The 23,221-nt window shown below is 36.7% G+C and overlaps 2 protein-coding genes across 2 annotated transcripts in view; one reads left to right on the forward strand and one right to left on the reverse strand.

Moving 5' to 3' along the window:
- The window catches only part of GFRAL (GDNF family receptor alpha like), a 29,753-nt gene extending 15,828 nt beyond the window's left edge, over positions 1 to 13,925 (forward strand). Inside the window, exons 7-10 of the mRNA XM_026103056.2 lie at positions 1,330 to 1,589; positions 5,372 to 5,470; positions 11,725 to 11,806; positions 12,781 to 13,925. Of these exons, the coding sequence (XP_025958841.2) occupies positions 1,330 to 1,589; positions 5,372 to 5,470; positions 11,725 to 11,806; positions 12,781 to 12,868 (529 nt within the window). The 3' untranslated portion in view covers positions 12,869 to 13,925. The remainder of the gene's footprint in view (positions 1 to 1,329; positions 1,590 to 5,371; positions 5,471 to 11,724; positions 11,807 to 12,780) is intronic.
- A 2,601-nt stretch (positions 13,926 to 16,526) lies between these two features.
- HMGCLL1 (3-hydroxy-3-methylglutaryl-CoA lyase like 1) overlaps positions 16,527 to 23,221 on the reverse strand; it is an 86,767-nt gene continuing 80,072 nt past the window's right edge. The window contains exon 9 of the mRNA XM_064508587.1: positions 16,527 to 21,872. Coding sequence (XP_064364657.1) covers positions 21,759 to 21,872 — 114 coding nt within the window. The 3' untranslated portion in view covers positions 16,527 to 21,758. The remainder of the gene's footprint in view (positions 21,873 to 23,221) is intronic.

Below are 23,221 nucleotides of genomic sequence, written 5' to 3' on the forward strand. Positions count from 1 at the left end.
AAGTTTTCAGTGTCGTCATTGGATCTTGTGTGGATTAAACCTGAAGTTTACCTCCTAACTGAGCTTAAATTAATCTTCAGTAAACAAACCGAGAGACCAAGAGAGACTTTCAATACTGTGCAAGCTGTTCAGATTGACGTCAGTGGGAATTGCCCCCTTTTATATCAAGAAGATTTGGGCTACAAATGTATGTCTGTGCATGTGTGCACATGTAATACCATAATGGACACTTGCTGAATTACCTGTTATTTTGGGAACATTAATGTTTCCTGACAATAAGTGGACATAATTAGCAAAATTACTCTGTGAATTATGGATAGTTATATCTATAAATTAGGGGGCAAACAAAAATGATTCCATTAACACAGAGGTGGCATCTGCTTTGAACCCTTTGCCTGTGTAATGAAAATACTTATAAATAAGGTCCTAGCTGGTATCGTAACAGTCCACATTTTTAAACGTGATTTCCTTTATAATAGCTACACAACAGCAGCACTAAATTAATAGACTAATCTTTATGACTAGAGAAAGAATATTTTAATATATTAATGTCCAATATCCAACAACAATTTATTTCTATTGTCCGTAAATATTTAATGTAAGTGATAAATTAGTTTCTAATCAATATCTTTGCTTTTCTTAGTTAACTTTTAATAGATGTTTTCTATTGTCATGCATAGTGTATTAAAGGCTAATTTTGTCTTACCCCAAGAGCAAATAAACTGAAACCATTTGAGATTATTGAGCTGGCAACGAAATTAATCCTTCCTGTAACTCATCTCCATTATCAATTAATTTTTTAAGTCTAATAAGTGTAGCTGAATTCCTTCTAATTTATCCAGATTTTTGGACATTTTACATTTTGTTAGTATTCTGATCTTTTTAGCAGTGGACGTAAATTATTTTATGTCAAATTAATTCTTCCTGTCACACTACCCAACAAACTTATCCAATAGAAAGCACCTGTTTTACTCCTTTACCCACATTCCTTCTCTGGGTATCTGAGATTGCCAGTACTCACACTGAGTTTTACTGGACCCTGGGAAAATCTCCGCAGGTGCTGATTTGGAGTACAGTTGTTTTTTCTCAAAAACTTTTTGAATAAAACTCATGTTTTCCTCAAACTGCAATTTTGCAATTTCACTGAAATCAATCAGAGCTAAATCGGAGCAGAATTTAGTTCAGCTGCCATTGAATATCGTGACTGGTAAAGTTTAAATGGCACCTTTGGAGAAATTCTCTTTTTTTCTGATTATCCTTGAATGTCTTTTTTGCGAAATCACAAAGTTTTTCAACTGTCATTGTGTATTTCTTTTTCTTTTCTACTAGGAAAAAATACAAAACCTTTCGGTCAAAGTGCTGGAGGCATGTGACAAAAGAGTGCTACAAAGATGAAGCTTGTCTTGAAACTTTAATCAAGGATGACATACCCTGTTCTGCAAATGCTGCTTGCAAAGCAGCTTACATCAGCACCTGGGGCACGATGCTGCGTGTGGAGTGTACCTGCCCTAACTTACCTCCCCCTGAGCAGGCTTTATGCAAGCTCTTCCATCACATGCTTCATAGCAAATCCTGCTTCAGTGAGTTACGTGAGTAACAAATAATACTTTAAGGAGGAGTGGTTTAAAGGATTATTAAAATGCTTGTTCGTGCCAAATTATCTTAGCAGTAACCCCACTGATTTCAGCAAGGTTTATGTCTGGAGTTTTTAATCCAAATTGAAACACAAATTGTAGGTGCAGTTTTTTCTCTGGTATTGGAAATATTTTGGATTAGTAATAAATCAATAAAACTGCCTACATGACTCATCATATGGATTTGCTGGAATCACCATAAAAGAATAGTTTCTGGGGACTATAATACTATGTAGATTAGAAAAGTTCCAAAGCATTTCTGCCATTGGCTTAAGATTGTACTTTGCTGCAGTACTTATAAATAACACAGTATTTTTTCTTTCTTTTCTTATTGGAGTCTAAATATTAGTACACCTTACTCTGTAGGTTAGCTAACATATATTTGGAAAATTATTTAATAAATGTTAACCTTAAAAATATCTGGCATTGGAAGAACAGTTCTGTTGTGAAACATAATAAAAAAACAGGAGAATTAATGGTCTTCTGTCTCCAGATAGTTTCTTAATAGAAAAGAGTAAGAATACTAAACTGAACCAAGAGTTTTCTAGCTTTAACTTCTGAACACAGATCTTGTTTGCAATAGAAATCAGGACGTACATAACAATGCATTAACTGTCATTTTTTTGAGAGTAATTTATTTATTTTTATTTGCTTTACATATAGTGGTAGAGTATTTTGCAGGCCTACATATTTAATAGTAAACAGTTTCAACTTCTTGTATTCAGAATGGTATTGATATCTTTTAGTTTCATTCACTTTGAATTCATATCTGTGTATCTACCATCTATCAACATCATCACACCCCCAGACAGGGATGGCTGCATCCAAAATGACTATTGGGAGCTGGGAAAGGAGTCAGGGCCGTGCAAACGCCAGAAGCATGCCTGGGGTCTCGCTGCCTGGGAAAGCACTGGCTGGCCCCAGCCAGAACCCCAGCCTGCTGGTAGTATGATGGCAAATTATCAGATAATTCAATAACTATTACCAATTAATAGATAGTTAACTAATGAAAACTTAATTAACATGGGCTGATTAAAAATGAAAAGTTGGACTGGGAAGCCCTACGCTCATTTAGCAATGGCTTCATTCTGCTGAAAATAACTTTAATGATTTAAATAGGGCCTCTAGAAGAAAAAGCTGCTATGCACAACGAATAGAGGCTTCAGGATTTGACCCTCAGTAAAAACCCTGGGTTTAACTCAGGGAAGCTATACTTCCTCAGAACCATTCAAGCCTTTTATGTGCTAAACTAGCTATTTATTTTTGTTAAATATAAAAGTCGTTGCCAAATCCTACTTTAACAGGGAATTATTAGTGCAATGAATAGCAATATGGGTGCATTTATTAATGTTTTAGTGTGGATCAGGAATGTGCTTTGAAGCAAATCCCCTCTCTGTCCCTACTTCCTCCACTGTGGTTCAAACCGCAGGGCTGTCCCCGGGCAGATGATCCCACTGGATAAAATTAAGCTGGAAGGTTCATCTGCCGCATCTGCAACCCTCCAGCTACTACCAGTCCCTGGCACCAGATTAAAGACCAAAGTACCCACTTCTCCCCAGATCGGTACACAGTGGAACTCAAGTCTATTACACCAGCTCTTTCGCTGTATAAATCCCTTTGGGGAACACCATTTGCTAATATACCATACCCTATGTTAGTCATCTTCTATATTCTCAACCTAGCTTGGGAAAAGTATCCTTTCATAATGATTTCAATGAAAAGCAATGTCAGCAATGACTATCTCATAGTCCCAGCTAAAGGACTGCCATTTAAAAATAGATCGTAGTTGTATATATGCTTTTCATTGAATTAAGTAGCTATTTTTTGAGTTTTAGCAGCCAGAATGTTGTCACCGATAACTGCTTAACTTTTGCTTGTCACTCATAGAATTCAAAAGCGACCCAGAAATGAAAATTAAATTGTTGAAACACTGCCCTCAAGCTTACACGGTCAGTACTAAATTTCAGACTATAGCATGAGTTTACAAATTTAATATAAACTCCCCTGGAAAAGTGATACCATAACACTTATAGATTTGCGACTGTACTAGCTGTGGTGTTACTGATGAGCATTATTTATTTGTTTGTTTGCTTTATGGCTTCATTTAATGATCCAAATGAGTGATCACATGATGGGATGAGTTATCCTTACCTATAAAGCAAAAAGATGACCCTCATATCATGATAATCAAATAATTGCTCATCAGCTGCTGCCATTCCCTGAAGCAGTCTCAGGATAAAAAGCTTTTCATGATGGAAACTTCCCTAACCCAATTGAGAATGAAGGAAAAACACTTGCCTGCTCCTGTGGCGCAATGAAGTTCCTGCTAGTTAAACAAAAATACTTTGGGGATCTGAGGCCTTGGCTAAGTATAGGGTTGGCATCTACTTCACTGAACATTAGTATGGTGTTGTGAATTTTGCTTCTGTTTTTTTTCTAAATGCCCAGCCGTGATACAACTACACTAAGAAAAACATGATTATGTTGTTCATTGAAAGGCTGTCATGTTCGGTGCCAACACTGCAGTACTGTATGAGATGTGAAGTGAGTGCTCTCTTGTAGCTCATCCAAGCTCTTCTGCAAACTTGCTTGTTTGGCCTGGGTGCGAACTTTGGAAAACTTCCACTTTCTCAGTGATGATGACTTTTTAACATTGAAGTCTTTCTGAATAGGCAAATGCCCAGGACCAGCAAAAGGGATCTTTGTCTCTAGAACTGGTGAGAGCAGAGCTGAACCTAGACAGCTCTACCTTCCTGCAAATGGCATTTACAGCATCACGCCTTCCTGCTATCACATGGGATTGCCTTGCTACAAACGTTAGCTCTTGGGGCTCTGCTTACAAGATTAAAGCCTGCAGCATGCACAGTAAAAGGCAAGAATTGCAAATGGCTGGCTGCTGTATGAGACAGGAGCACAGTGTAAACTAGTATCAGTGTAGGCTCGGTGTCCCAAAAGGAATAAGAAAAAATACCAGTGACAGAAAATAAAAGGTTATTTTTCCAAAGTATTTTAACTTTGGATTGTACTGTTGGATCTCGTAGAAATAATATGGTACAAGGAGATTTAGTTCAGGGCTATTTAGATGCTATTTCAGACTGCAGACATGATTTTTTATGTCTTATTGTTTTCATTCCTCAAGGGAATAAAAAATTGTCAGCTTGCTCCTGTTCATGTGAGTGATCACGCATATCCTTGCATATTTTAGCCTCTTACTCTGTAAACTGTTCTACTCAGGTAGACTTTTCATTGGGCCATTTTTCTGTAAGATACATATTTTCAGATACATTCATGAAATTATGCCAACTGAATGGAGTAAAGCTTTGTAAAAGAGTCAAGGTCTAGAAATTCACTTGGAGAATCAGCTTTTTGAAACTACTTCAAACTACTACCCATCCTCATCATTTCTAAATTTTTCTTCCTTTTGATGGACCTATTTCTAAACTTGTTACTTTCGTTTCTGTAAAAAGAGAATTTAATCAGTTTTGAGGCAGAGAATTTTTTTCTTTAAAACACACTTCTTTCCTAAAACAAACTACAGTGGAGATACAACTGAGACAAAAAAGGAAGACTCTGTATTCACTCATTCATTTGGTTCATTGAGTACCAGTAAACCACACTTTTAAATAGCTGCCTTCATAAAATTCTGTGACTTCTATCAAAACAACCAAAAAAACTATTCACTTAAGTCATCACTTAAAAATCAACTTTTTAATAAGCATTTTCTTTTCAATATTCAGGTCAAATCTCAATTAAGAAAAAAGGTTTCCATTGGGTAAATACAGAAATACCAGCAGAAAGGTTTTCCAGAGCACAGCTGCATTCTTCTTCAATTAATGGTGAGTTAGCATGAATCGCTTCACAATTTTACTAGAGGTACTCTTGAAATTTCCCTTATGTATGACAGGGAAGACTAAAGGTTGGGGGTCTTGGATGGCTTCAGGAATGTGAACTAACTCTACCTGTAGCTGCCCCATTTGACATAATGTGGACAAGTCTTTCTACCTGTTTGTCTTAGCTTATATAACTACAGAATAAAGATAATGAGACTGACCCAGTTTTGCCGATAAATGGTTTTGAAATAGATGGCTCAAAATCACTGTATTATAATTGGGTAAAAGTAAGCTATTAAGCCTGCCAGAGCCCGACTCTCCATACAGTCATTAGAGAGCAGTAGTCATAATGTGTAGTATCAATGATTAACTTTGATGTCACACCTACTTCTCTCTTAGCTCTCTTGATGTTTTGTGCCATAGTGGTTGCAACAACTAAATTAGGAAGCCCCAGTAAGCAGGCTGAGAAGGCTGAAAGTATTGTGTCACTCTGCATCTGACACTACCTCCTCGTGCAACAGAAGGGCATGCTGTTGTGGATCATGATATCCCACAGGTTGAATAGCTGCATCTAGTTTTATTTTCAAGCATTTACAACACACAATTGACATAAAGCTAAAGGATATTGAATTAATATGAAAATTTTCTCATAGTTGGAAGAACATTAATTTTATATTTCCTTTTGAAGGACCCCATTACAAACTGAGAACACTGGAGAGCTAATGCATAAATATTGACTGTAATGAGAATGACCTGCTCTCCCTTACATGGAGTAGATTGCAATACTCTAGACATTACTATGAATTAGCTGCCAGAAATGTTCACACTGAATGTCTTTTACAGTGAAAAAGTAATTCAAGCTCTGTGCACAGTATGAAATAAAGGGTATTCTGTTATCTCTAGCCTTCAGCTACCCCTGAAGTGAGCCGCCTGGGAGGTATAAAAATAGATTGTCATGACTGGGATTCCTGAGACCTGTGTGTGAATAATTAAGCATTCGTTTGTTACTTTAGCATTAGCATTACTTCCTCAGTAATCACGCATGTCATCTGCGTGTTCTGTGTAGTTAAAGAAAGTCAGGGACTGTCAGGGGAGGATGATCCCATTTTAGGCTGTCTTTGCTGGTATCCACGGTGTCCTGGCCTGCTCTTTGCTGACTACAGGGGCAGCCTGAATCTCCAGGTGGAACTCGACTCCAGTGTTTAAATAATTAAAGTTAAGGGGGAGAAATCCTACTCTTAACTGAGAAAATGTAAGATGTGAGGTATTTCACCCCAGTGACTACTATTAACTGCATATCCTTTCAGTGGGCAAAATGTATTATGCATTTTCCTCAGAGATCCAGATAAATGTTTGCAAAAAGCAGGCTGCACCTAGTTAATTCTGCTCCCATTGAAGTCTGAATACTTTCCAAAAACCCATCCTTGAACTCCAACAAAATTTTGGATGGCCTTAGACAAGTAAAAAGAATGCTGACCAGCCTTAACCAAATAATAAAATATTCCTCCTATTGGAACTGTCATGTGTGCTAGTTGGGAACTCTCTTAGCTATAAATGTCTCGTAGGAAGCCAGGTCAAGGAGAAGAATCTGATTCAGAATATCTACCTGATAATAAAAACCATATTGCAAATTGTTTCATAAATCCCACTGCCAAAAATATAACCCAGTATCCTAGATTCATATGCTAGTAAATGTGCATTACTCCAGCAGCAGAGGCTTACCATCTTTACAAAACATTTATCTTTACTAAAATTAAATCTCAAGCAGAATCTCAGGGTGCAGAGGCAAACAGTTCAGTGGTCAACTGTGGCCTTTTGTGTGTGTGAAGATATTTGCCAAATTTGGGAGGCAGGAGATAAGATTTGCCGATATCTTGTCCCTACATCAAAATTTCAGAAGGATCCTTTATCAGCTTGCCTTTGAAAGACAGAAGGAGCTCTTTCACAAAATCAGTTGATGACCAGCTGCAGATGAACATGCTAGGAAAGAAACTCTATTTCTTCAACTGTATTTTAAATCATAAAATTCAAAAAGAGATAAGATTTTTGTCTTCTATTCAGTGGCACTGCAAACCATGCCATCAGGAAGGATTGTTTCTAAGTAGAAGTGTTCTTTGCAGGTGATAACAGGATCTTTCAAAAAATATAACTGCGTTTACACTCATTTGGATACCCTGGAGGGTACACGGAAACGTAGTCATCTGTGGGTTAATATAACCCAGGTACCAAGATGAAGTGTGGGCAGAATCCTGATCTTACAGTAGTTAATGAGACTTTTGTTGTAGGTTTAGATGGGGCTGGAATTTTATATCATTGTGAAAACAGCAACAGAAAATGATAAAGCCAACAAAAACTCTCCCAACTTTAAAAATGTTGTTATTGCTTACCTAGCTTTGCACTTTCAGCCTGGTTTTGACTTTATACTATGCACATTATCCCCCTGATTTTAAAGATTCACATCATTTAAAAGATTACTGCCTACACTTTAATTTGAAAAATGATTCATGTATGAAGATAAGCATTTACTTTCATCAGTGTAGAGCTTTGCAACTAAAGTATTTTTTGGCTGGAAAAGGAAGCCGAGAATACAGAACTCTTATCTGCTTCTTGTGAGATAAAATAAAATTGGGCTTAACCCAAAACTGATTAAATTAATCTTATTTTCCCCTTAAAGTGTAGAGCTATCAGATATTTTCTATTGCGGAGTGTTGCTGTACTGAGAATCTAGACAAACAAGTAATTGGCAGGGTTTATCTATAATTATACCAGCTGCTGTGGGAACTGAGATTAGTTCAGCTCCAGTGACTTTAATTTGAAAAGTATGAAACAGTGTCAGTCTCCTTGTTTTATAAACGTGGAATAAAAAGCCTGTGACAACCTGCAGGTAGCCAATAAACCTCTGAGCATCAACTGGAATTAATCTGCCCAATGAATATTCACAATATGTATACATAAACAGGTAGATTTACAGATGAGACTAATCCCAGTAATTTTTTCCACCTGCTGAGCCCACAGCTATCCTTTCCCAAACTTTATCATCAGAAACGTCCTCATGTCTACCACAGCGAGCACTAGCTACTGCCTCAGTGGTACCTACCACCCCCAGCTGTCGTGTCCCTGCATCTTTGCAGCTTGTCCAGGGAAGGGAAAGACATTTGCCACATGTAGCACTAGCCTGCCCTGGGACCCTATAGAGCTGCCCCTATAGAGCTGCTCTGGGCCTGGGCAGGTTCACGCTCTGTAGGATGGAGCTGAAAACATCTCACGTTTTACTCACTTTCTACTACCAGGCTTGAGACACCAGCTGTGCCTCTCACATTTTCCACCGTACATACAAAGTATTTGTACCCCTTTCTCCGCAAAGTCAGAGAACCCAAGCCAGATTTGCAATTTTGCACTTCAATCGGTTGAAGAGAAGCTTAATACATACAAAACAGAAACAGCTATTTCTTAGGAGAGTAATGAAATAAGCGTGTGGGTACACTACATTTTTTACCATTTCTGCTAATAATACGAAAGTATTCCAACTTTTAATGGTGTTTTTAATTCTTAATGATGGATTTGTCTGCTTTCTAGTGAGCTGTGAATGAGGACCCAGCAGGAGCACTAAGGTTCTTTACAGAACCACACCTACAAATGTGCTTAATTGCCATTAGTGTACTTCTTATTTATCTCATGCACTGTTTTTTAAGCCTTATGTCATAGTTAAATTAGTCGTGTGATACACAGTATATAGAGATACAGATGTAGGCAGATACGCATATATACATATGTGTGTGTGTGTGTGTACATGTATGTGTGTATGTATGAATAAATATATATATATATGCATATTTAGATGATCAATATCATGCATACAGTGATCAAAATGGGATGATGCAAACTGTTATGTCATACTGCAATTTAAATGTGTATTCTGATAGTTTTCATGGAGAGGATTTGGGATGAACAGAGCCAAAATTTCATATCTATATTTCTAAACTTCCATAGCACTATTTTGCATTTCAACAACTGAATGGATACAGATGACAAGTGAAAATTAATGCAATTATTCCTCTGAATTTTTTTAAAAAAGGAGAGTGTCTATCAAGAAACACACCTCTACCAATGTTTTTAATGGAAGGTGAATAAGCAAATTCATGTAGCTCAGCCACAAAGAATATAAAAAAATGAAGAATTAACTCTTCTCCCACAAAAGTGTTCTCTCCTGTCTGCTTTACGAATTCCCTCCCTTTTCAGAAGGCAGGAGAAAACATATGGCCTCTAGCATGATCTCATCGTTAACATCTTTTCTGTGTTTCCCATAAAACTGATAATCTTTATTCAAATCTCTTTTATCAGAAACTGCGTCACCAAAAACATACTATTATATAAAGTTTTGACAGAAAATGGAACATTTTGGTTTCACTTGATCATTTTATTTGCGCATTTCATTTAATCAAAATGCAACAATTTTTCCAACTTTTTAAAGAAAAAGATTACTTTAAAATGTTACAATGAAACAATATTTTTGACCATCCATGGCTGCTACTGCTTAAAATTTTTCCTAATCTTTGTAGCGATATAAAGTGATTTTAAAAACTTCCATTTGTCTTAAATATGTGCGAATCTTGCATTCCACTTTAAAAATAATCAGAAAATCTTGTAGCCCCTTCAGTGGTAGAAAGTTTTAAAAATCAACTGAGTGTACAATTAAGATTCAGAAACCACAAAAAAAATCAACATTATTATTTTCCTAAATATCATCATTTTAAATAAGTATAACCTAAGAGGAGGAGAAATTTCTAATCTGTTTTTAAACATATGATATTAGCAGTCCTGCCATTGGACAAAAATAGATCCCTTTTCATTCAAAGATTCACTACATTAAATATTTTTCAGTAGCCTGCTGCTTGAAAAGCTATGTTCATTCTACATAACTTGCAATAGTTTAATCATTGTTTTCATTTTTTTCTTTTATCTGAGAACTTGACTTTTGGATAAATTCTGGAGAAAAAGTGAGTGCCATCCTGGAACAGAAAATAGGCAGGTCCAACTCCCAGCTCAGCTCTTCTCCCACTGGTTACCTTGCGCAAGAATGTATATTCACTCTCTCTTACTGGAGCTGTTTCATTATTAATACTCCCTTATTGGTATTATACAATAGACTATACTCATTGCATATATGTAGTGTACACGGAAATATCTTACTTAAGGTCTATACACCCACATAATCCCCCCCACACACACACTATAAATATAATAACTGGTAACTGATTCATAGACCAGAATTTGGCCTTCTCACAGCTTCTTACAGGCCCAGGGATGGGGCTATGGAGTCAGTCTCTTCCTCAATGATTATTTAATTGTCTATATAAAGTGGAACAGCTTAGGAATGTCTTAAGTCATATTTTGCCCTTCTAAGTTTGGGCTTCTGTATCAATAAAATTTATTTAATTATGTATACATAATAGAACCAGTGCCACAGGAAAGTAATAGAAGAGTCTCATGTTTTATGCTTGTGGATCTGGATTGGAGTCCTGTTGTCAAGTAGTCTAACCTCTGCACTTCTCATTCCCAGATTCTGGGTTATTATTGCATTCTGAACTGAAAATTGTCCTCAGAATATTTTATCAAAACTGATGCATTCCTCCAGGAAAAATCAATTTCCCCTCATTTTCTGAAAGACAGAAGTTGAAACGATTCCCAGTTTTTCCTCAACAGTTGGATTTTTTAGCACATAAGGCAAGTAAGTGATTTGTTGGTCAGAAGCCCAAAAGAAAGAGGAAATTCTATGGGCACAAGGCCCAGAAACAAAATGCTAGGTCCCATTTTACATTAGTTTGATCAGGTATTGCTGCACGCTGCAATTATAGTAATATATCAAAAAGAAAAAGAGAGTCTAGAAGATGGTTAAGATCCAGATCTCTTGTAATACACACAAAAAAACTAATACCTTAAAGTCAGCCAGGAAAATACTCCAAAATGCAAATCAGAGTAACAAGATGGTGCAGTTCCCCTGGAGCACTAAAAAGTAGTGCCACACATAAAAAGTGCTATTGGAGTTGGTATTTACTAAAATGAGTCCAAAAATTATTTTGCATCAACTGGTGAAGGAAGAGTAATTCCTGCTGTTGGCATACAGGTCTGTTTTCTCCTTTTAATGATATCAGAATTGGTTGCTAATTTAGCTTGCATTTGTATGTATGCAGATCTCAAACCTGATTCTTACTACTAAAGAAAGAAATTTTTCATGTCTGCTTTTTGATTTTGGCTTATAGGTGAAACAGTCTACATTATTGCCTATTCCTCCTGCATAGTTCTCATCCTAGGAATAGTCCTGTTGACTCTTCTAAAGATCAGGTAATTTGACAGGAATATTAATCTTTGGTTCTAGGAAATTGGAAAAGCAGAAAATAAACTGTTTCAATGTGGTTAAGAGGTTGGCATGGCAATTGTCTTTAGAAACAGTCCAGCATGTCCCAGAGATGGAAAGAGCCGACATTGCAGGTGTCAGCAGGAAGACGTGAAATATGAGGTGTACCTACAATGCCCTCCATTCGTACAGCGATCCCAGGCTTTCAAAGGTTTCATTTCCTGTTCCATGGCAGGGGAAGGTGAAGTCTGAATTCAAAATTCTGGGAGGCTACCTTCGTAGCCCTGCAGCAGGCAGGGGTAATGTAGAAAGGAAATGAGAATATTCAGCATTATAGCATATTTAGAAATTGAACCGTGAATGCTGCTATTGTACTTAATATTGTTGCCAAATACTATTATTGCTGATAGGATTCTGTAAACATTCCCACACACACAGCATGAAAAGCTGCACAGTCACCAGTGCTTGGTAAGAAAACAGAAATGTGCATTCACTTAGTCAAATGAACATGGTCTTTTCTTAAATGATACATTTTCTTGGACCAAATTAAATGGCCAGATTTCAAGAATTACAGTGTCAGATGATAGGTAACAGAACATGATGTAGCAGGAGCTATATATAGTGCGAGGGACATTGAGTCATATTTCATTATTAAATTCAGAGGCAGATCAAAGAGGAATCACGCAGAAAAATGCAAAAGTAAAGTCAGGATATATGAGAACAGAGGCTTTCTCCTTAGGTTAGCAGTTACAGGAATATCAGCATATAAATAAAACTCAGATTTAAAGAATACAGGGGATGGAAGAAAGAACAGCACATTAATAATGGTGCAGGGAATTATTTTATACCACAATGTTCATCATGAATAGAGGGGAAGTTTGCCACTGATTTCAATTAAGCCAAAGTTCAACCAAAAGCTGTCTAGTTGATTGTTAAATACATGCACATTCTTTGTTTTCAGAGCCTGCAGAACAAAATATGAGTCAAGAAGTCCCTCGCCAGACCATTCTTCTGAAACATTTATGGTCCATTATAAAAGTCACAGATGAACTACCCTGTTGCTTATGCTTTTTAAGGCTATTCTTGAAAGCCAGCCTGTTGTACATATGCGATAATAAAATATATATTAGAAAGCCTATTATAAATTATGGAATTTTGTAGTTGAGCATACAAAAGAGTTTTATATTTATTAACACATATTAAACCTTTCACAGGCTAAAAAAAAATAGCACTGTATTCTTTTTCATTTGTGTAGATTCACAGATCTGTCCCAGGCTGCACATTTACTTCATCTTTAGATTCACATGACACTAGTATAAATGCTTTATCAGCATGAGTCTGGCTTTGCTACACACCTAGGAGTGGCAAAATTTGAAACCCACCCTTCTGATCCGAATTCATCTGGTGGAAAGGAAAAGACTCTGCTCAGAAACAATTTTGGAGAGTTTTGAAAAAACACATATTTGGTAGTTTTGTACATTAGTTCCCCTTAATACAGGGAGACCAAGTATCTAATGAGATGTTTGTGTGGAAGCACTCACAGGTAGGCTGTCTAAAGTTTGATGGTAGAGCACTTTCTGGGATAAGAGGAGATCAGGTTTTAACACCATTCAGTATGAAGTGGAATTAAACTCCGACTATCTGGGCTAACACTTTGACCACTATGTTGTTGCTGGAAAGATAAGCCATTATCATCACTAGTTATTCTTTCTCCTCCAATATGTTGCGACAAAGAAAAAGATGAGCATTGCCAATTTGAAAATGATGATTTTAGAAAACATTCTGGTTTCTGAATCCCCAGTGGACAGAGCTGCTTGTTTGGGGCTTTAAGTCAAGCGCCTATTTCTCTAGAAAGAGAGAAGTTAAGACCCATTCATCATCTGTGTTTCCTACTCATTGTCTCCAGGCAACACCTGAAGTGCCTAATTGCACATGCCATGCACTGTACTGGGAGTCTCGGTCCCTAACACACCATTCTGGATCCCACTGTGGCTTTGAACTCTGGATTTCACTCTGTAGCTGTTATTTTGGTAGGGCTAAGCTTTTACTTATTACCAACTGATTGCCTTTGTTAGATCTTTGTTCTGGTTCTGGTCAGCACAGAATAATGGACTGGCATTCCTTGTATTATTCTGTTACCATAGGTAGCATATGTATTATCTTGTTATGATAACATGACGAATTAATTTGACTTTGAATTTGATATATTTCAATTTTGTGTGGATCCCCACTAAATGTAACTCACACAACTAATTGTATATCAAGAATGAAATACTGATTCAGTTCCAAGTTTAACCACGATTGATGCAGATCCTACAAATTCAAAATTTCTGACATGATCGGAAGAGAAGGAATCTCTACTCTTTAAATTGACTTTTGTTTCTGGCTTCAAAAGCTTGTGAAACAATTTACTGTAATTGCAAAATCTTAGGCGTGCAAACCTATGGTGGAAAGTTTTAAAGATTTTAACCATTATTATACCATCCCTTTCCTCTTTCCTTGGGACATGCATAAAACCAAGAGTTCCTCTTTGTTTTGCAATTAGATGCTATCTATCTCATTACTAAATCAGCATTTCTACAAAAATGCAACAGATATAAACAATGGAAAATTGGGTAGTTTGCTAATCAAAAAAATCTCCTACATCAGGCCACCAACTAGCAACATTTAGTATATCTCCCACCAAGTAGGTATTCTGGGAGTTAATAGAGATTAATACTCTTAATCTTCAAACTGTAAATAGGAAAACTTATGAGAATACTGTTGAGAATACATTCTCAGTGTTGAATAAAAACATTTTTTTATTATAGGAAATATGCATATGAAATGAATCCTTTGCTGGTTTTCAGTCTGACTTTAAAAAACAATGATGCAATGCTGAACAACCTGTGTTGTGAAATTTGCAGAAGTCCATTTATATTCAGATTTAAATAGATCTCTTTATTCAACTAAAACATTCATTAAAACTTTTCTTGTAACTTTTTATCTTAAACCTTTCATTTTCTAATAATTTTATATTTAGATTTTAGGAGCTCTCTGCATATATGCACTTACACATATATTTTCTCCACAATATATGTAAAATGTATCTATATCACAATTCTTTTGATTTATATTTCAGACTGATACTGTATTTTGTCAATTGCAACTAGGCGCTAATTATTAAATAAAGGAATTTCTGCTGTGATGATCTGTATTCAGGTGACTTAACAACTAGTTAGAATCTGAATTCTAACTGCTTCTTGAACAAAGAATAAGGAATGCTACGCAATGTATGCTACTCATGTAGCACTAGCTAAATAAAGCCAGTTACAATGCAGTCAATAACATTTTCCAAAGAGCAAGATCCTCCAGTTTGGCCATTTTAGTCTGACCTCCTAGACACTTTAGGAAATACCTAACAATATCATACGCTATGCAAAGCAATTTCAGCCATGACTGACAGAAGTGATCTCTTTTATAACAGCCTCATCATTAAAATATTTCCCTATGAAGTGAGACATCTGCACTTAATTCCAACTGAGGAGAATTAAGCTCACATTGATGTCATTGAGAGAATGTCTTGGGATTCCCAGGATATAGGTCATTTTGGATAAGGACACTGCTTGCCTCCCTTCCACTGGAGCTGGGACACCACACTGAAGAAATGAAGACTGATTGGGCTAGAGGGGGAAAGCACGAATCTTATTCTTAAAACACTCTCATTTGAAAGGGGGATACTGGGTTCCAGTGTTTGCTTTCAGATTGTTTATACAGTTTATCTAAGGATTTTTTCATACTAAATGAGTAAAGAGTTTTGGGGAGAAGTACACTGGACTATCTGTTCCTTATGCAGTATCCAAGATACAACGCTGTAAAGTTAAGTCTCCACTTCTCCTCTTGTCTTGCCCCAGGGAGTCCTGAATTCTTCAAAAGAAGGATTTTCCTCAGGCATCTCACTTATTTGTGAGGTGAGAGAACACACTTCTTGGAGAGAGACATAGACGCAGCCTTTTCAGGCTGTAGAGCGAATTACACCCTGGTATTTGGCACTAGATGTCAGATCAAACCACTAATACAGAAGATGGATGGAAGCAGGACCATCACCATCCCCAAGATGCCGCCCTAAAAGGGGGGACACCATTCAGTTCTTTTGAAAATGACTGTGAGTGTCGCTCTATCAGAGAAAACTTTTAGCCACTGGATTCAAGCTGGTGAACTGAACTGATTGCAGCTCAGGTTGAGGCACAGCAACACTAGCATGGGACGGGGAATTTTACTATTGACTTTCCCAAGACATTGCCCTGATTGACATGCTGTTTCAGACCACATACTAAAGTAATTCAGTCTCCTGTGTAGTGTGTAGGGGGTCTTGGACATCACTTACAGGGCACTGATTTCTACTTTGCAGTGGAACATCTAAAGTTAGATAATGCCTCATTGAATTTTCAGACTCCCAACTCCATTATTTGATGTAGCTTTTAATGTCTAGTTAATGGAGGGAAGAAATGTTTCCCTAGTTACTTAGAAGAGATTTGTCAGCTATAAAAGCACACAGGAACAACTGATAGAGAGGTAATCCTAAGAAAATGCACTCAGAATGGATTACGAGGTAACAAAGTCAACACAAGCATACATGTCAGAGTGACAGCTTATATTTACTAACGCCGTGTGTGTGAGCTGGTTACTCAGAGCTGCTGAATCTGGCGTATTACACGAGCATATCAGTTTCAATAAACACTGAGATAAATTTTATTTCATCTTTAACATCACACATTGCAAAATCACAAATGTATTTAAGCAAGAGGGTAGGTGACAACTTCTTAACAAATATATCATTGCTTTGACATCTGATTTGAAGGACTAAGTTGACTTTGGCTTTAGTCCTTCTGCCTGCCGTGATGTTGTAGCAATGAAGACCAACACTGCATTAGAGGAGGACTGCAGAGAAAAATAATCTTCAAAAATGAAACATGACAAAAGCGTTTATCAGCAAGTCAAGAATTGGAAAGCAAATGTCTTTCATTCAGTTTTCCACACTGATTCTTCTATTTATTCAGTTCTCTAGGCATTTCAGGTACCTAACACTAATTAATTATCCTGATAATGTTATATGAACAAGACAAACATTATTCTTTTTTTAAAGAGAACTTAAGGCAGTCTGAGAAATCATACAAAAATCGAGTGGCAGAGAATCCTCATTTTCAGGTATTTAACATATAACTAAACAATATTTCTGCCCCTTAAAAATAGCTCAATGAAAATTATAGGCAGATCTTATACATTCACACTCACTCTTTGGACAAGTATTACTTCATCTCAACAACATTCATCCCAAACATAGGAATTTACCTCACAGTCTTGCAGTCTTCATTCAGTGACTCCTTATTAGAATAATAAAAGTTTTATGAACTCAAATGACGCTATTAAGAAAGGAAAATTAGCCAAAGCCTCTCTGGACTTATTCACAAGACCAGAATATTCACATCTTATTCCCATAAACCTTGGTTATACATGAAAATGAAACATTAAAGTGCTGGTCCAGAGCCAAGTTGCCCTAATATAAAAGTTTAAACTACAAAGCAAGTTGCTGCTGGAAGACATTAGCACTATCCCTGTCACTGCTGTCCTGTGAAAGGCACTGAAGAACAGTTATGCCTATCGCTAATGGAACTAATCAACTTCTCCTCCAAAAAAGTCTTTTGAAAACTATAATATCTTGCCCAGCCAAAGAAGCCACTATTTGACCTTCTAACTATTGTCAACAGCATGGAAAAAAAACTATTCTGAAAGTATTAGAGAAAGTTCCAGTAATACGTCACATTGGTCAGTTGTTGTGGATGCTTCACAGGTTTGGCCCAGGGCACAGACAAAAGTCTGCTCTGGCAACTCCAGTTTACTTTCTCCATGGCACAAGTAAGATGATCTCCATGCTGTTGTGTCCACTGCACAGACCTCTGCAGTGACTTTGACACAGTGAACTACAGAAAAAAACAATATTCAAAGCATTGAAGTAAATATCTTCTTGCATCTAATAATTTCTCACTAATAAGACTCACAGAAGGCAGTCGATGACTACTCTTTCCCTTCTCTGCAGCTCTCAGAGTCTATGCTATCCCCTTTTCAGCATTTATGGGACCAACAGCAAAATAAACAGGGAGTCATCATGTCCCCACATTCCCGCAGTGTGATCATGACAATCGGTTCTCTATTATTTTTTCTTGATACCTTTCAATATATATATGTACTTTTTATAATGACATAGTAATAAGAACACCTGCTTATGGAAGTGAAACACCTAGATGCAAGTCTTCTGCAGCCAGAGGAAATTAAAGCTCACCTTCAGGGTGAAGTAACAACAATGTACTCACTGGGGAACACTGAGAGGGATTAAGAGAACAGGAACCACTGACTGTGGGTCACTCTAAAGATAAACATAAAGATTTAAAAGGTCAGAAGCACTGGAGAGCTGCGGCACCATCACATCACTTACCGTTCTGGTCATGCTTTTGAACAGATGTAGTCTCAACTGCTTTACTGTGGGCTTAGCTCACCGCTGCCTATACGTGTAATGCACGCTCATGGCATAACTACTGGATTAGGCCCTGAGCTAAAGGGCAATATATGTCTATTTTGTGAAGCCAAAAATTAGGTGTTAAAATGCATAGTATAGACGAAACAACGTTGCCGCAGGAAGGCAGAGCAGTAGAACTTTATGTGCCTAACAAACTTTAGTAGTGAGAACACGAGACGTCTAACGATTCTTATCCACATTACAAGTAAAGAAGGATTTTGTGGAGATTGCTCACCTGGACCTGCAGACCTAAATTCATCCCAGGTGGCACTTTTGGCACATAAATGTTTTTTTGAATCTGGCTCTATGGTTTTTCCTCCTTTATAATGATCCTGACAAACGATCTGTGACCTCCACCCTGGATTACTGTAACTCACTATGTGGTTGAAGCTGAATGTGAGCATAAAGTACAGGATCCAGATGTGACTGCTCATCTTTTCCACTGCTCACATCATTACAGAATAACAGACTTTAACCTAAGTCTCCCAAGTAGTTTCTAGAATAGACTCAATAAAGAACTGAGGCATTTTAAGTTGTTCATCTCTATGATGAAGTAGGCATCCAGTTTCAGAACATATGGAGAGGCAAGACCCTTAGAACAGTAAACTGGACAGCCCAGACACTGAGAAGCCTATCACACAGCATTCACAGAGATGCATCTGAAAACTTCTCCAGAGCTTAAGGGTCCCCTAGAGCCAAAGTCAGGAATCCTTCATGGTAGATTAGGATACAGATATCAAGAACTCCTCTCTCAAAGAACTGAGCAGAGTTAATTCTCTCATTACAAAGCAAAAGTTGGGTGGTAGTGCAACATTCATGTTTATTGAAAATGTTGCAGTTAGAATACTTACTGAAAAAGAGTGGACAAAATCAATTCAGTTCACCCCCATCTTCCAGGACAAAACCCTTATTTCTTACAAAGATGCTTTTTCTCGTGATCTCTCTGGTCTCAGGAATTTTTAATTCTGTCCTACACAGTGGCACAACTTCATCCAGATTTACTAGAAAGTGTATTTTTTTTAACTTCGTGGTTAGATCCATTAATTATGATACCAAAAAATGTCTGTTTAAACCCCTTCAGGCTGAGTAGCAAGCTGATCTCATATCTTCAATTGTTTAGTCTAACAGTCAGGCTAATATTTACAAGGTGGGTTGCACCACAACTACTTTTTTCTAAGAAAAACTTACATTGTTTGAGAAGCTCAATCCTGCTCATGGGGGTTAAACATGCTCACAAGGCCCTGGATGGAAGAACACTCCTTAGGCCTTACCTGTGCAATGGATACTTCAGCTCAGTATGAACTAATTTTTGCATGCACAGAAGCAAATTGAAGAGGAAATTGTATTATAAACAGGAGTGTTATAGTGTGGTTAGGCACCTTCAGGGGAAAATGGCATCTGAATTAGAGTGTCTTTAGATGTCAATTCTGGCATCTCAGTTAGGCTTAGCTACTAACTACTGGACTAGGTACAGCCTAAGCACTGCTGTGGGTTCCTCACTTTTTCAAATTTAATCCATTACAGAATTTTCAAACCTATAGATGGTTCAAGGCCCAGTTACATTAAACTTCACATTTGATATAAGGGCCATAGTGACTGCTAAATCACAAAGCCCAGTTATATCTTGGGAAAATGAGGGTAGAGCATTTTTTGTGGAGATCCAGCTAAGCATCCAGAGAAGGTCAAGCAAAACAGGGTCTCCATGTCTTTAAGAGACCTTGTAAGTCTTCTTACTAGAAGCCACAAGAAGGGATGCAATTTAGCATTTTGGATTGATAGACAAGGTATTTCCTGCCTCACCTAAGCAGGATTTCTTTGCTTATTCTTTAACTCTTACCCTGAGAAGAGTGAAACAATGTAGTTTATACTGGTTTTCACTATCATCACAGCATAAACAGGCAATGTATTAAATTTCTAGCTTTAAGTTATCTGGCACGCCAAGTTTGACTTTCCTAAGCTGTGCCAATTCTAAACTACAATACTGGCTAAAAGATCTCAGGAAAGGTTCACTTGGGAATTTCAAAGGCAAGCTAAGACTCAGCTGTAACTTGGCAGAGCTGAGTTCCAGACAACTATGATTCAGCCTTTTCCTTCTTTACATGTTATCTTTCACTTTCTTTCACCTTACCTTTATCAACCTTTCCTATTTCAGAGGAAAATGGAGAATATGGAAAAAGCTCATAGTCCAGGGTTTTGGACTCCTATGTTAACAGATTATTTTCAGAAGAACTACAGATTAAGGTTAAGTACACAGAGAATTACTGAAGGATACTGCACAAACAATAACAGCGCTCATGTTTCAGGCTGAAAAATGAAAGTATTTTCATGGAGCATTTGAATAGTTTATAGAGACGATAAGACTCTTCTTTGAATTTGTCTATTATTGATCTACAAATGACAATGCAGTTCACTACCATCCAGCTGAACTAAGACATTTAAAAGTACAGTATCTCTACCACAAAACCACAGAGAAAAATTGTAGGTGGTTCTCTCTGTGTAAGCTAGTCCAGTAGAGTATTATCATCCTCAAAAATTCACAATTTATGATAAGCGAGAATGTCATTTCATAGATTATAAAATGAAAAGTCAAAATGTTTGATAAGATTTTGGACAAAAATCTAGCCCATTCTATGCTACTACTATGCTGAATGATGGCTGAAAACCTTGCCATTTTTTAGTTGCTTCATATAATTAGGTTTTAACACAGTTGATGAAAAAGGCAACTACAACAAATTTAACATATGTAACAAATAAGGAAATTTACATTAGATTTGGAGGATCTGGCAGGCTGCCATTCACCACAAAGTCCTGGAACAAGATAAAGTCATCCATATATTTAACAGATGATAAACAAAATAAAAATATAAAAGTGTTATTGCTAAAAATTTCTTATGGTGAATTCAGATTTGGCTCTATGTTCATAACACAACTGACTTGACAAATGAAAAGTATATGTCCAGATAAATAAAACATAATAGAAAGGCCACACACAATGTGGGATCTCATAAACTACTGCAAATATTTGTACTGTTCTAAAGTCTTCTTGATAAAAATTAACTATGTATTCTCTGCTTCTAACCACTTTTTCTAAAAAGAACTTACATTTAATTTAAATACATGGTAAACTGTCCTGGTGTGTATACATTTTCTCATCTGTAGAAGTACCAAGCATATGCTTCTGCAGTGCAGTCATTTATTTCTTACTTGCAAATCAGACAAGGCTTGACAAACCACTAGAGTACAGCAACCCTGCCCATAAGAAGTTGTTACATCTGGCTTCTATTTTGGTTCTCTGCTGAAATGGTTTTCTTGAATTTGTTTTCTTGATATAAATGTCCTTGGTCAAGGTATATGACAAATTAAATTAATTTGCAAAAATATTTCATTTAATTGACAGTTCTAATATTGAAGGAAGCTTGTGCAACCTTTGAGTTTGTTTTCTTGTTCAAAGCTGTACAGATGAAATTTCCAGCTTCCATCACTGTGTAAAGATTTACTCCCTAAAAAACAGAGGTAAAAAATGTTAATAATAATAAATACACACACAGAAAATGCTTAAACTGCATGTTGTCTGGGTCTAGATTCTAATTTTTGCAAACAAAGGGTCTGATACATAGCACAGGGAAATTATGGAGATGAGTAGAGTTATACTGGCTTACACAATAACCAGTTTCCTATTCTTTGAAGGGTTCTGCATTTTGAGAGTGATTCCTTGTCCTAACAGCAGTGTGTGGAATACCCTAGTAATATATCTCAGACGCAGAAGAAACTGGAATAGATGACTGGCATAACAACTAGAAGAAACTAGATGAAAAGTGCAGTATCAAAATATGTACTGTACTTACTGATCACTGAAAACTATGAAACTTCATGTTTATAAGTAAAGTATCCCATTCACAGCTCAGGAAAATGGAGGAGACTTACATTTGAATTGGCAAGAGAAACCCGTGAGAAATGGGATCCTGCATTCTTTTAAATAAATATAATCTTCTTCTTGAAGAAGTTCACTTCAATTTAAAATTATAATTTACATTACTAACGCAACTGAGCAAAAAAAAATTGCAGATGATTGATCTGTCCTGGCTAAAAAGACATTCCTTGAGCAATCAACTGGTTTTTTTTTTTAAATAACATAAGACATTGGTACCTCTTGATTGCTGAAGTGCAATCAGATCACTGATCAAGGAGGAAAAAATGCTTTGTTATTAGTCTCCTGAACTACTTATGTAGAGTTAAACTTTTAGAGTTAGATCACAAAAATGATATAAGTACTTGCTCCAAAGATTGGGATTTAGAAGTCAGTAAAGTTTCTGCAGAAAGGATGCAAAAAAAGGGATTTTGTACTGTCAATATACTGAGCAGACAGTTACATAAAACTGGGGGAAGTGTGTCACTGGGCATTAAAGAGTACATGTATTGCACTGGAAATACACTTTCATAACACTTACGGATTTACGTACTACCGTCTAGTAGTGCATAGACCTGATTTAGATGCTTAAACCCTTTATTGGATCTAGCACTTATTTCCATGTTCTACAGTAATCTTTGCCTTTTTCACCCTTGTGGTCAGCTAGAAATGTTAATGAGAATAGAAATTATTTCACAGAAAAAGAATCAAAAACATTTTTAATTCAAAACAAATGTTTCAAAGTTTCTGATCAGCTCTAGTACTTAGCACCATCTAAAACATATTGTTCAAATACCTCCTTTTATAACTCTGACATCTTTACAGAGTTATAACCAGGGTGATTTCAGCTCATTCTGTTTATCCTTTATTGGCCATTACTTAGCTTCAGTTTGTAGAACGCTATTGTTCACAATGTCATCTAAAAAATTCTTAGAGCATTTG

The sequence above is a fragment of the Dromaius novaehollandiae genome, chromosome 3 (genome assembly GCF_036370855.1).
Source record: "Dromaius novaehollandiae isolate bDroNov1 chromosome 3, bDroNov1.hap1, whole genome shotgun sequence".
NCBI lineage: Eukaryota > Metazoa > Chordata > Aves > Casuariiformes > Dromaiidae > Dromaius > Dromaius novaehollandiae.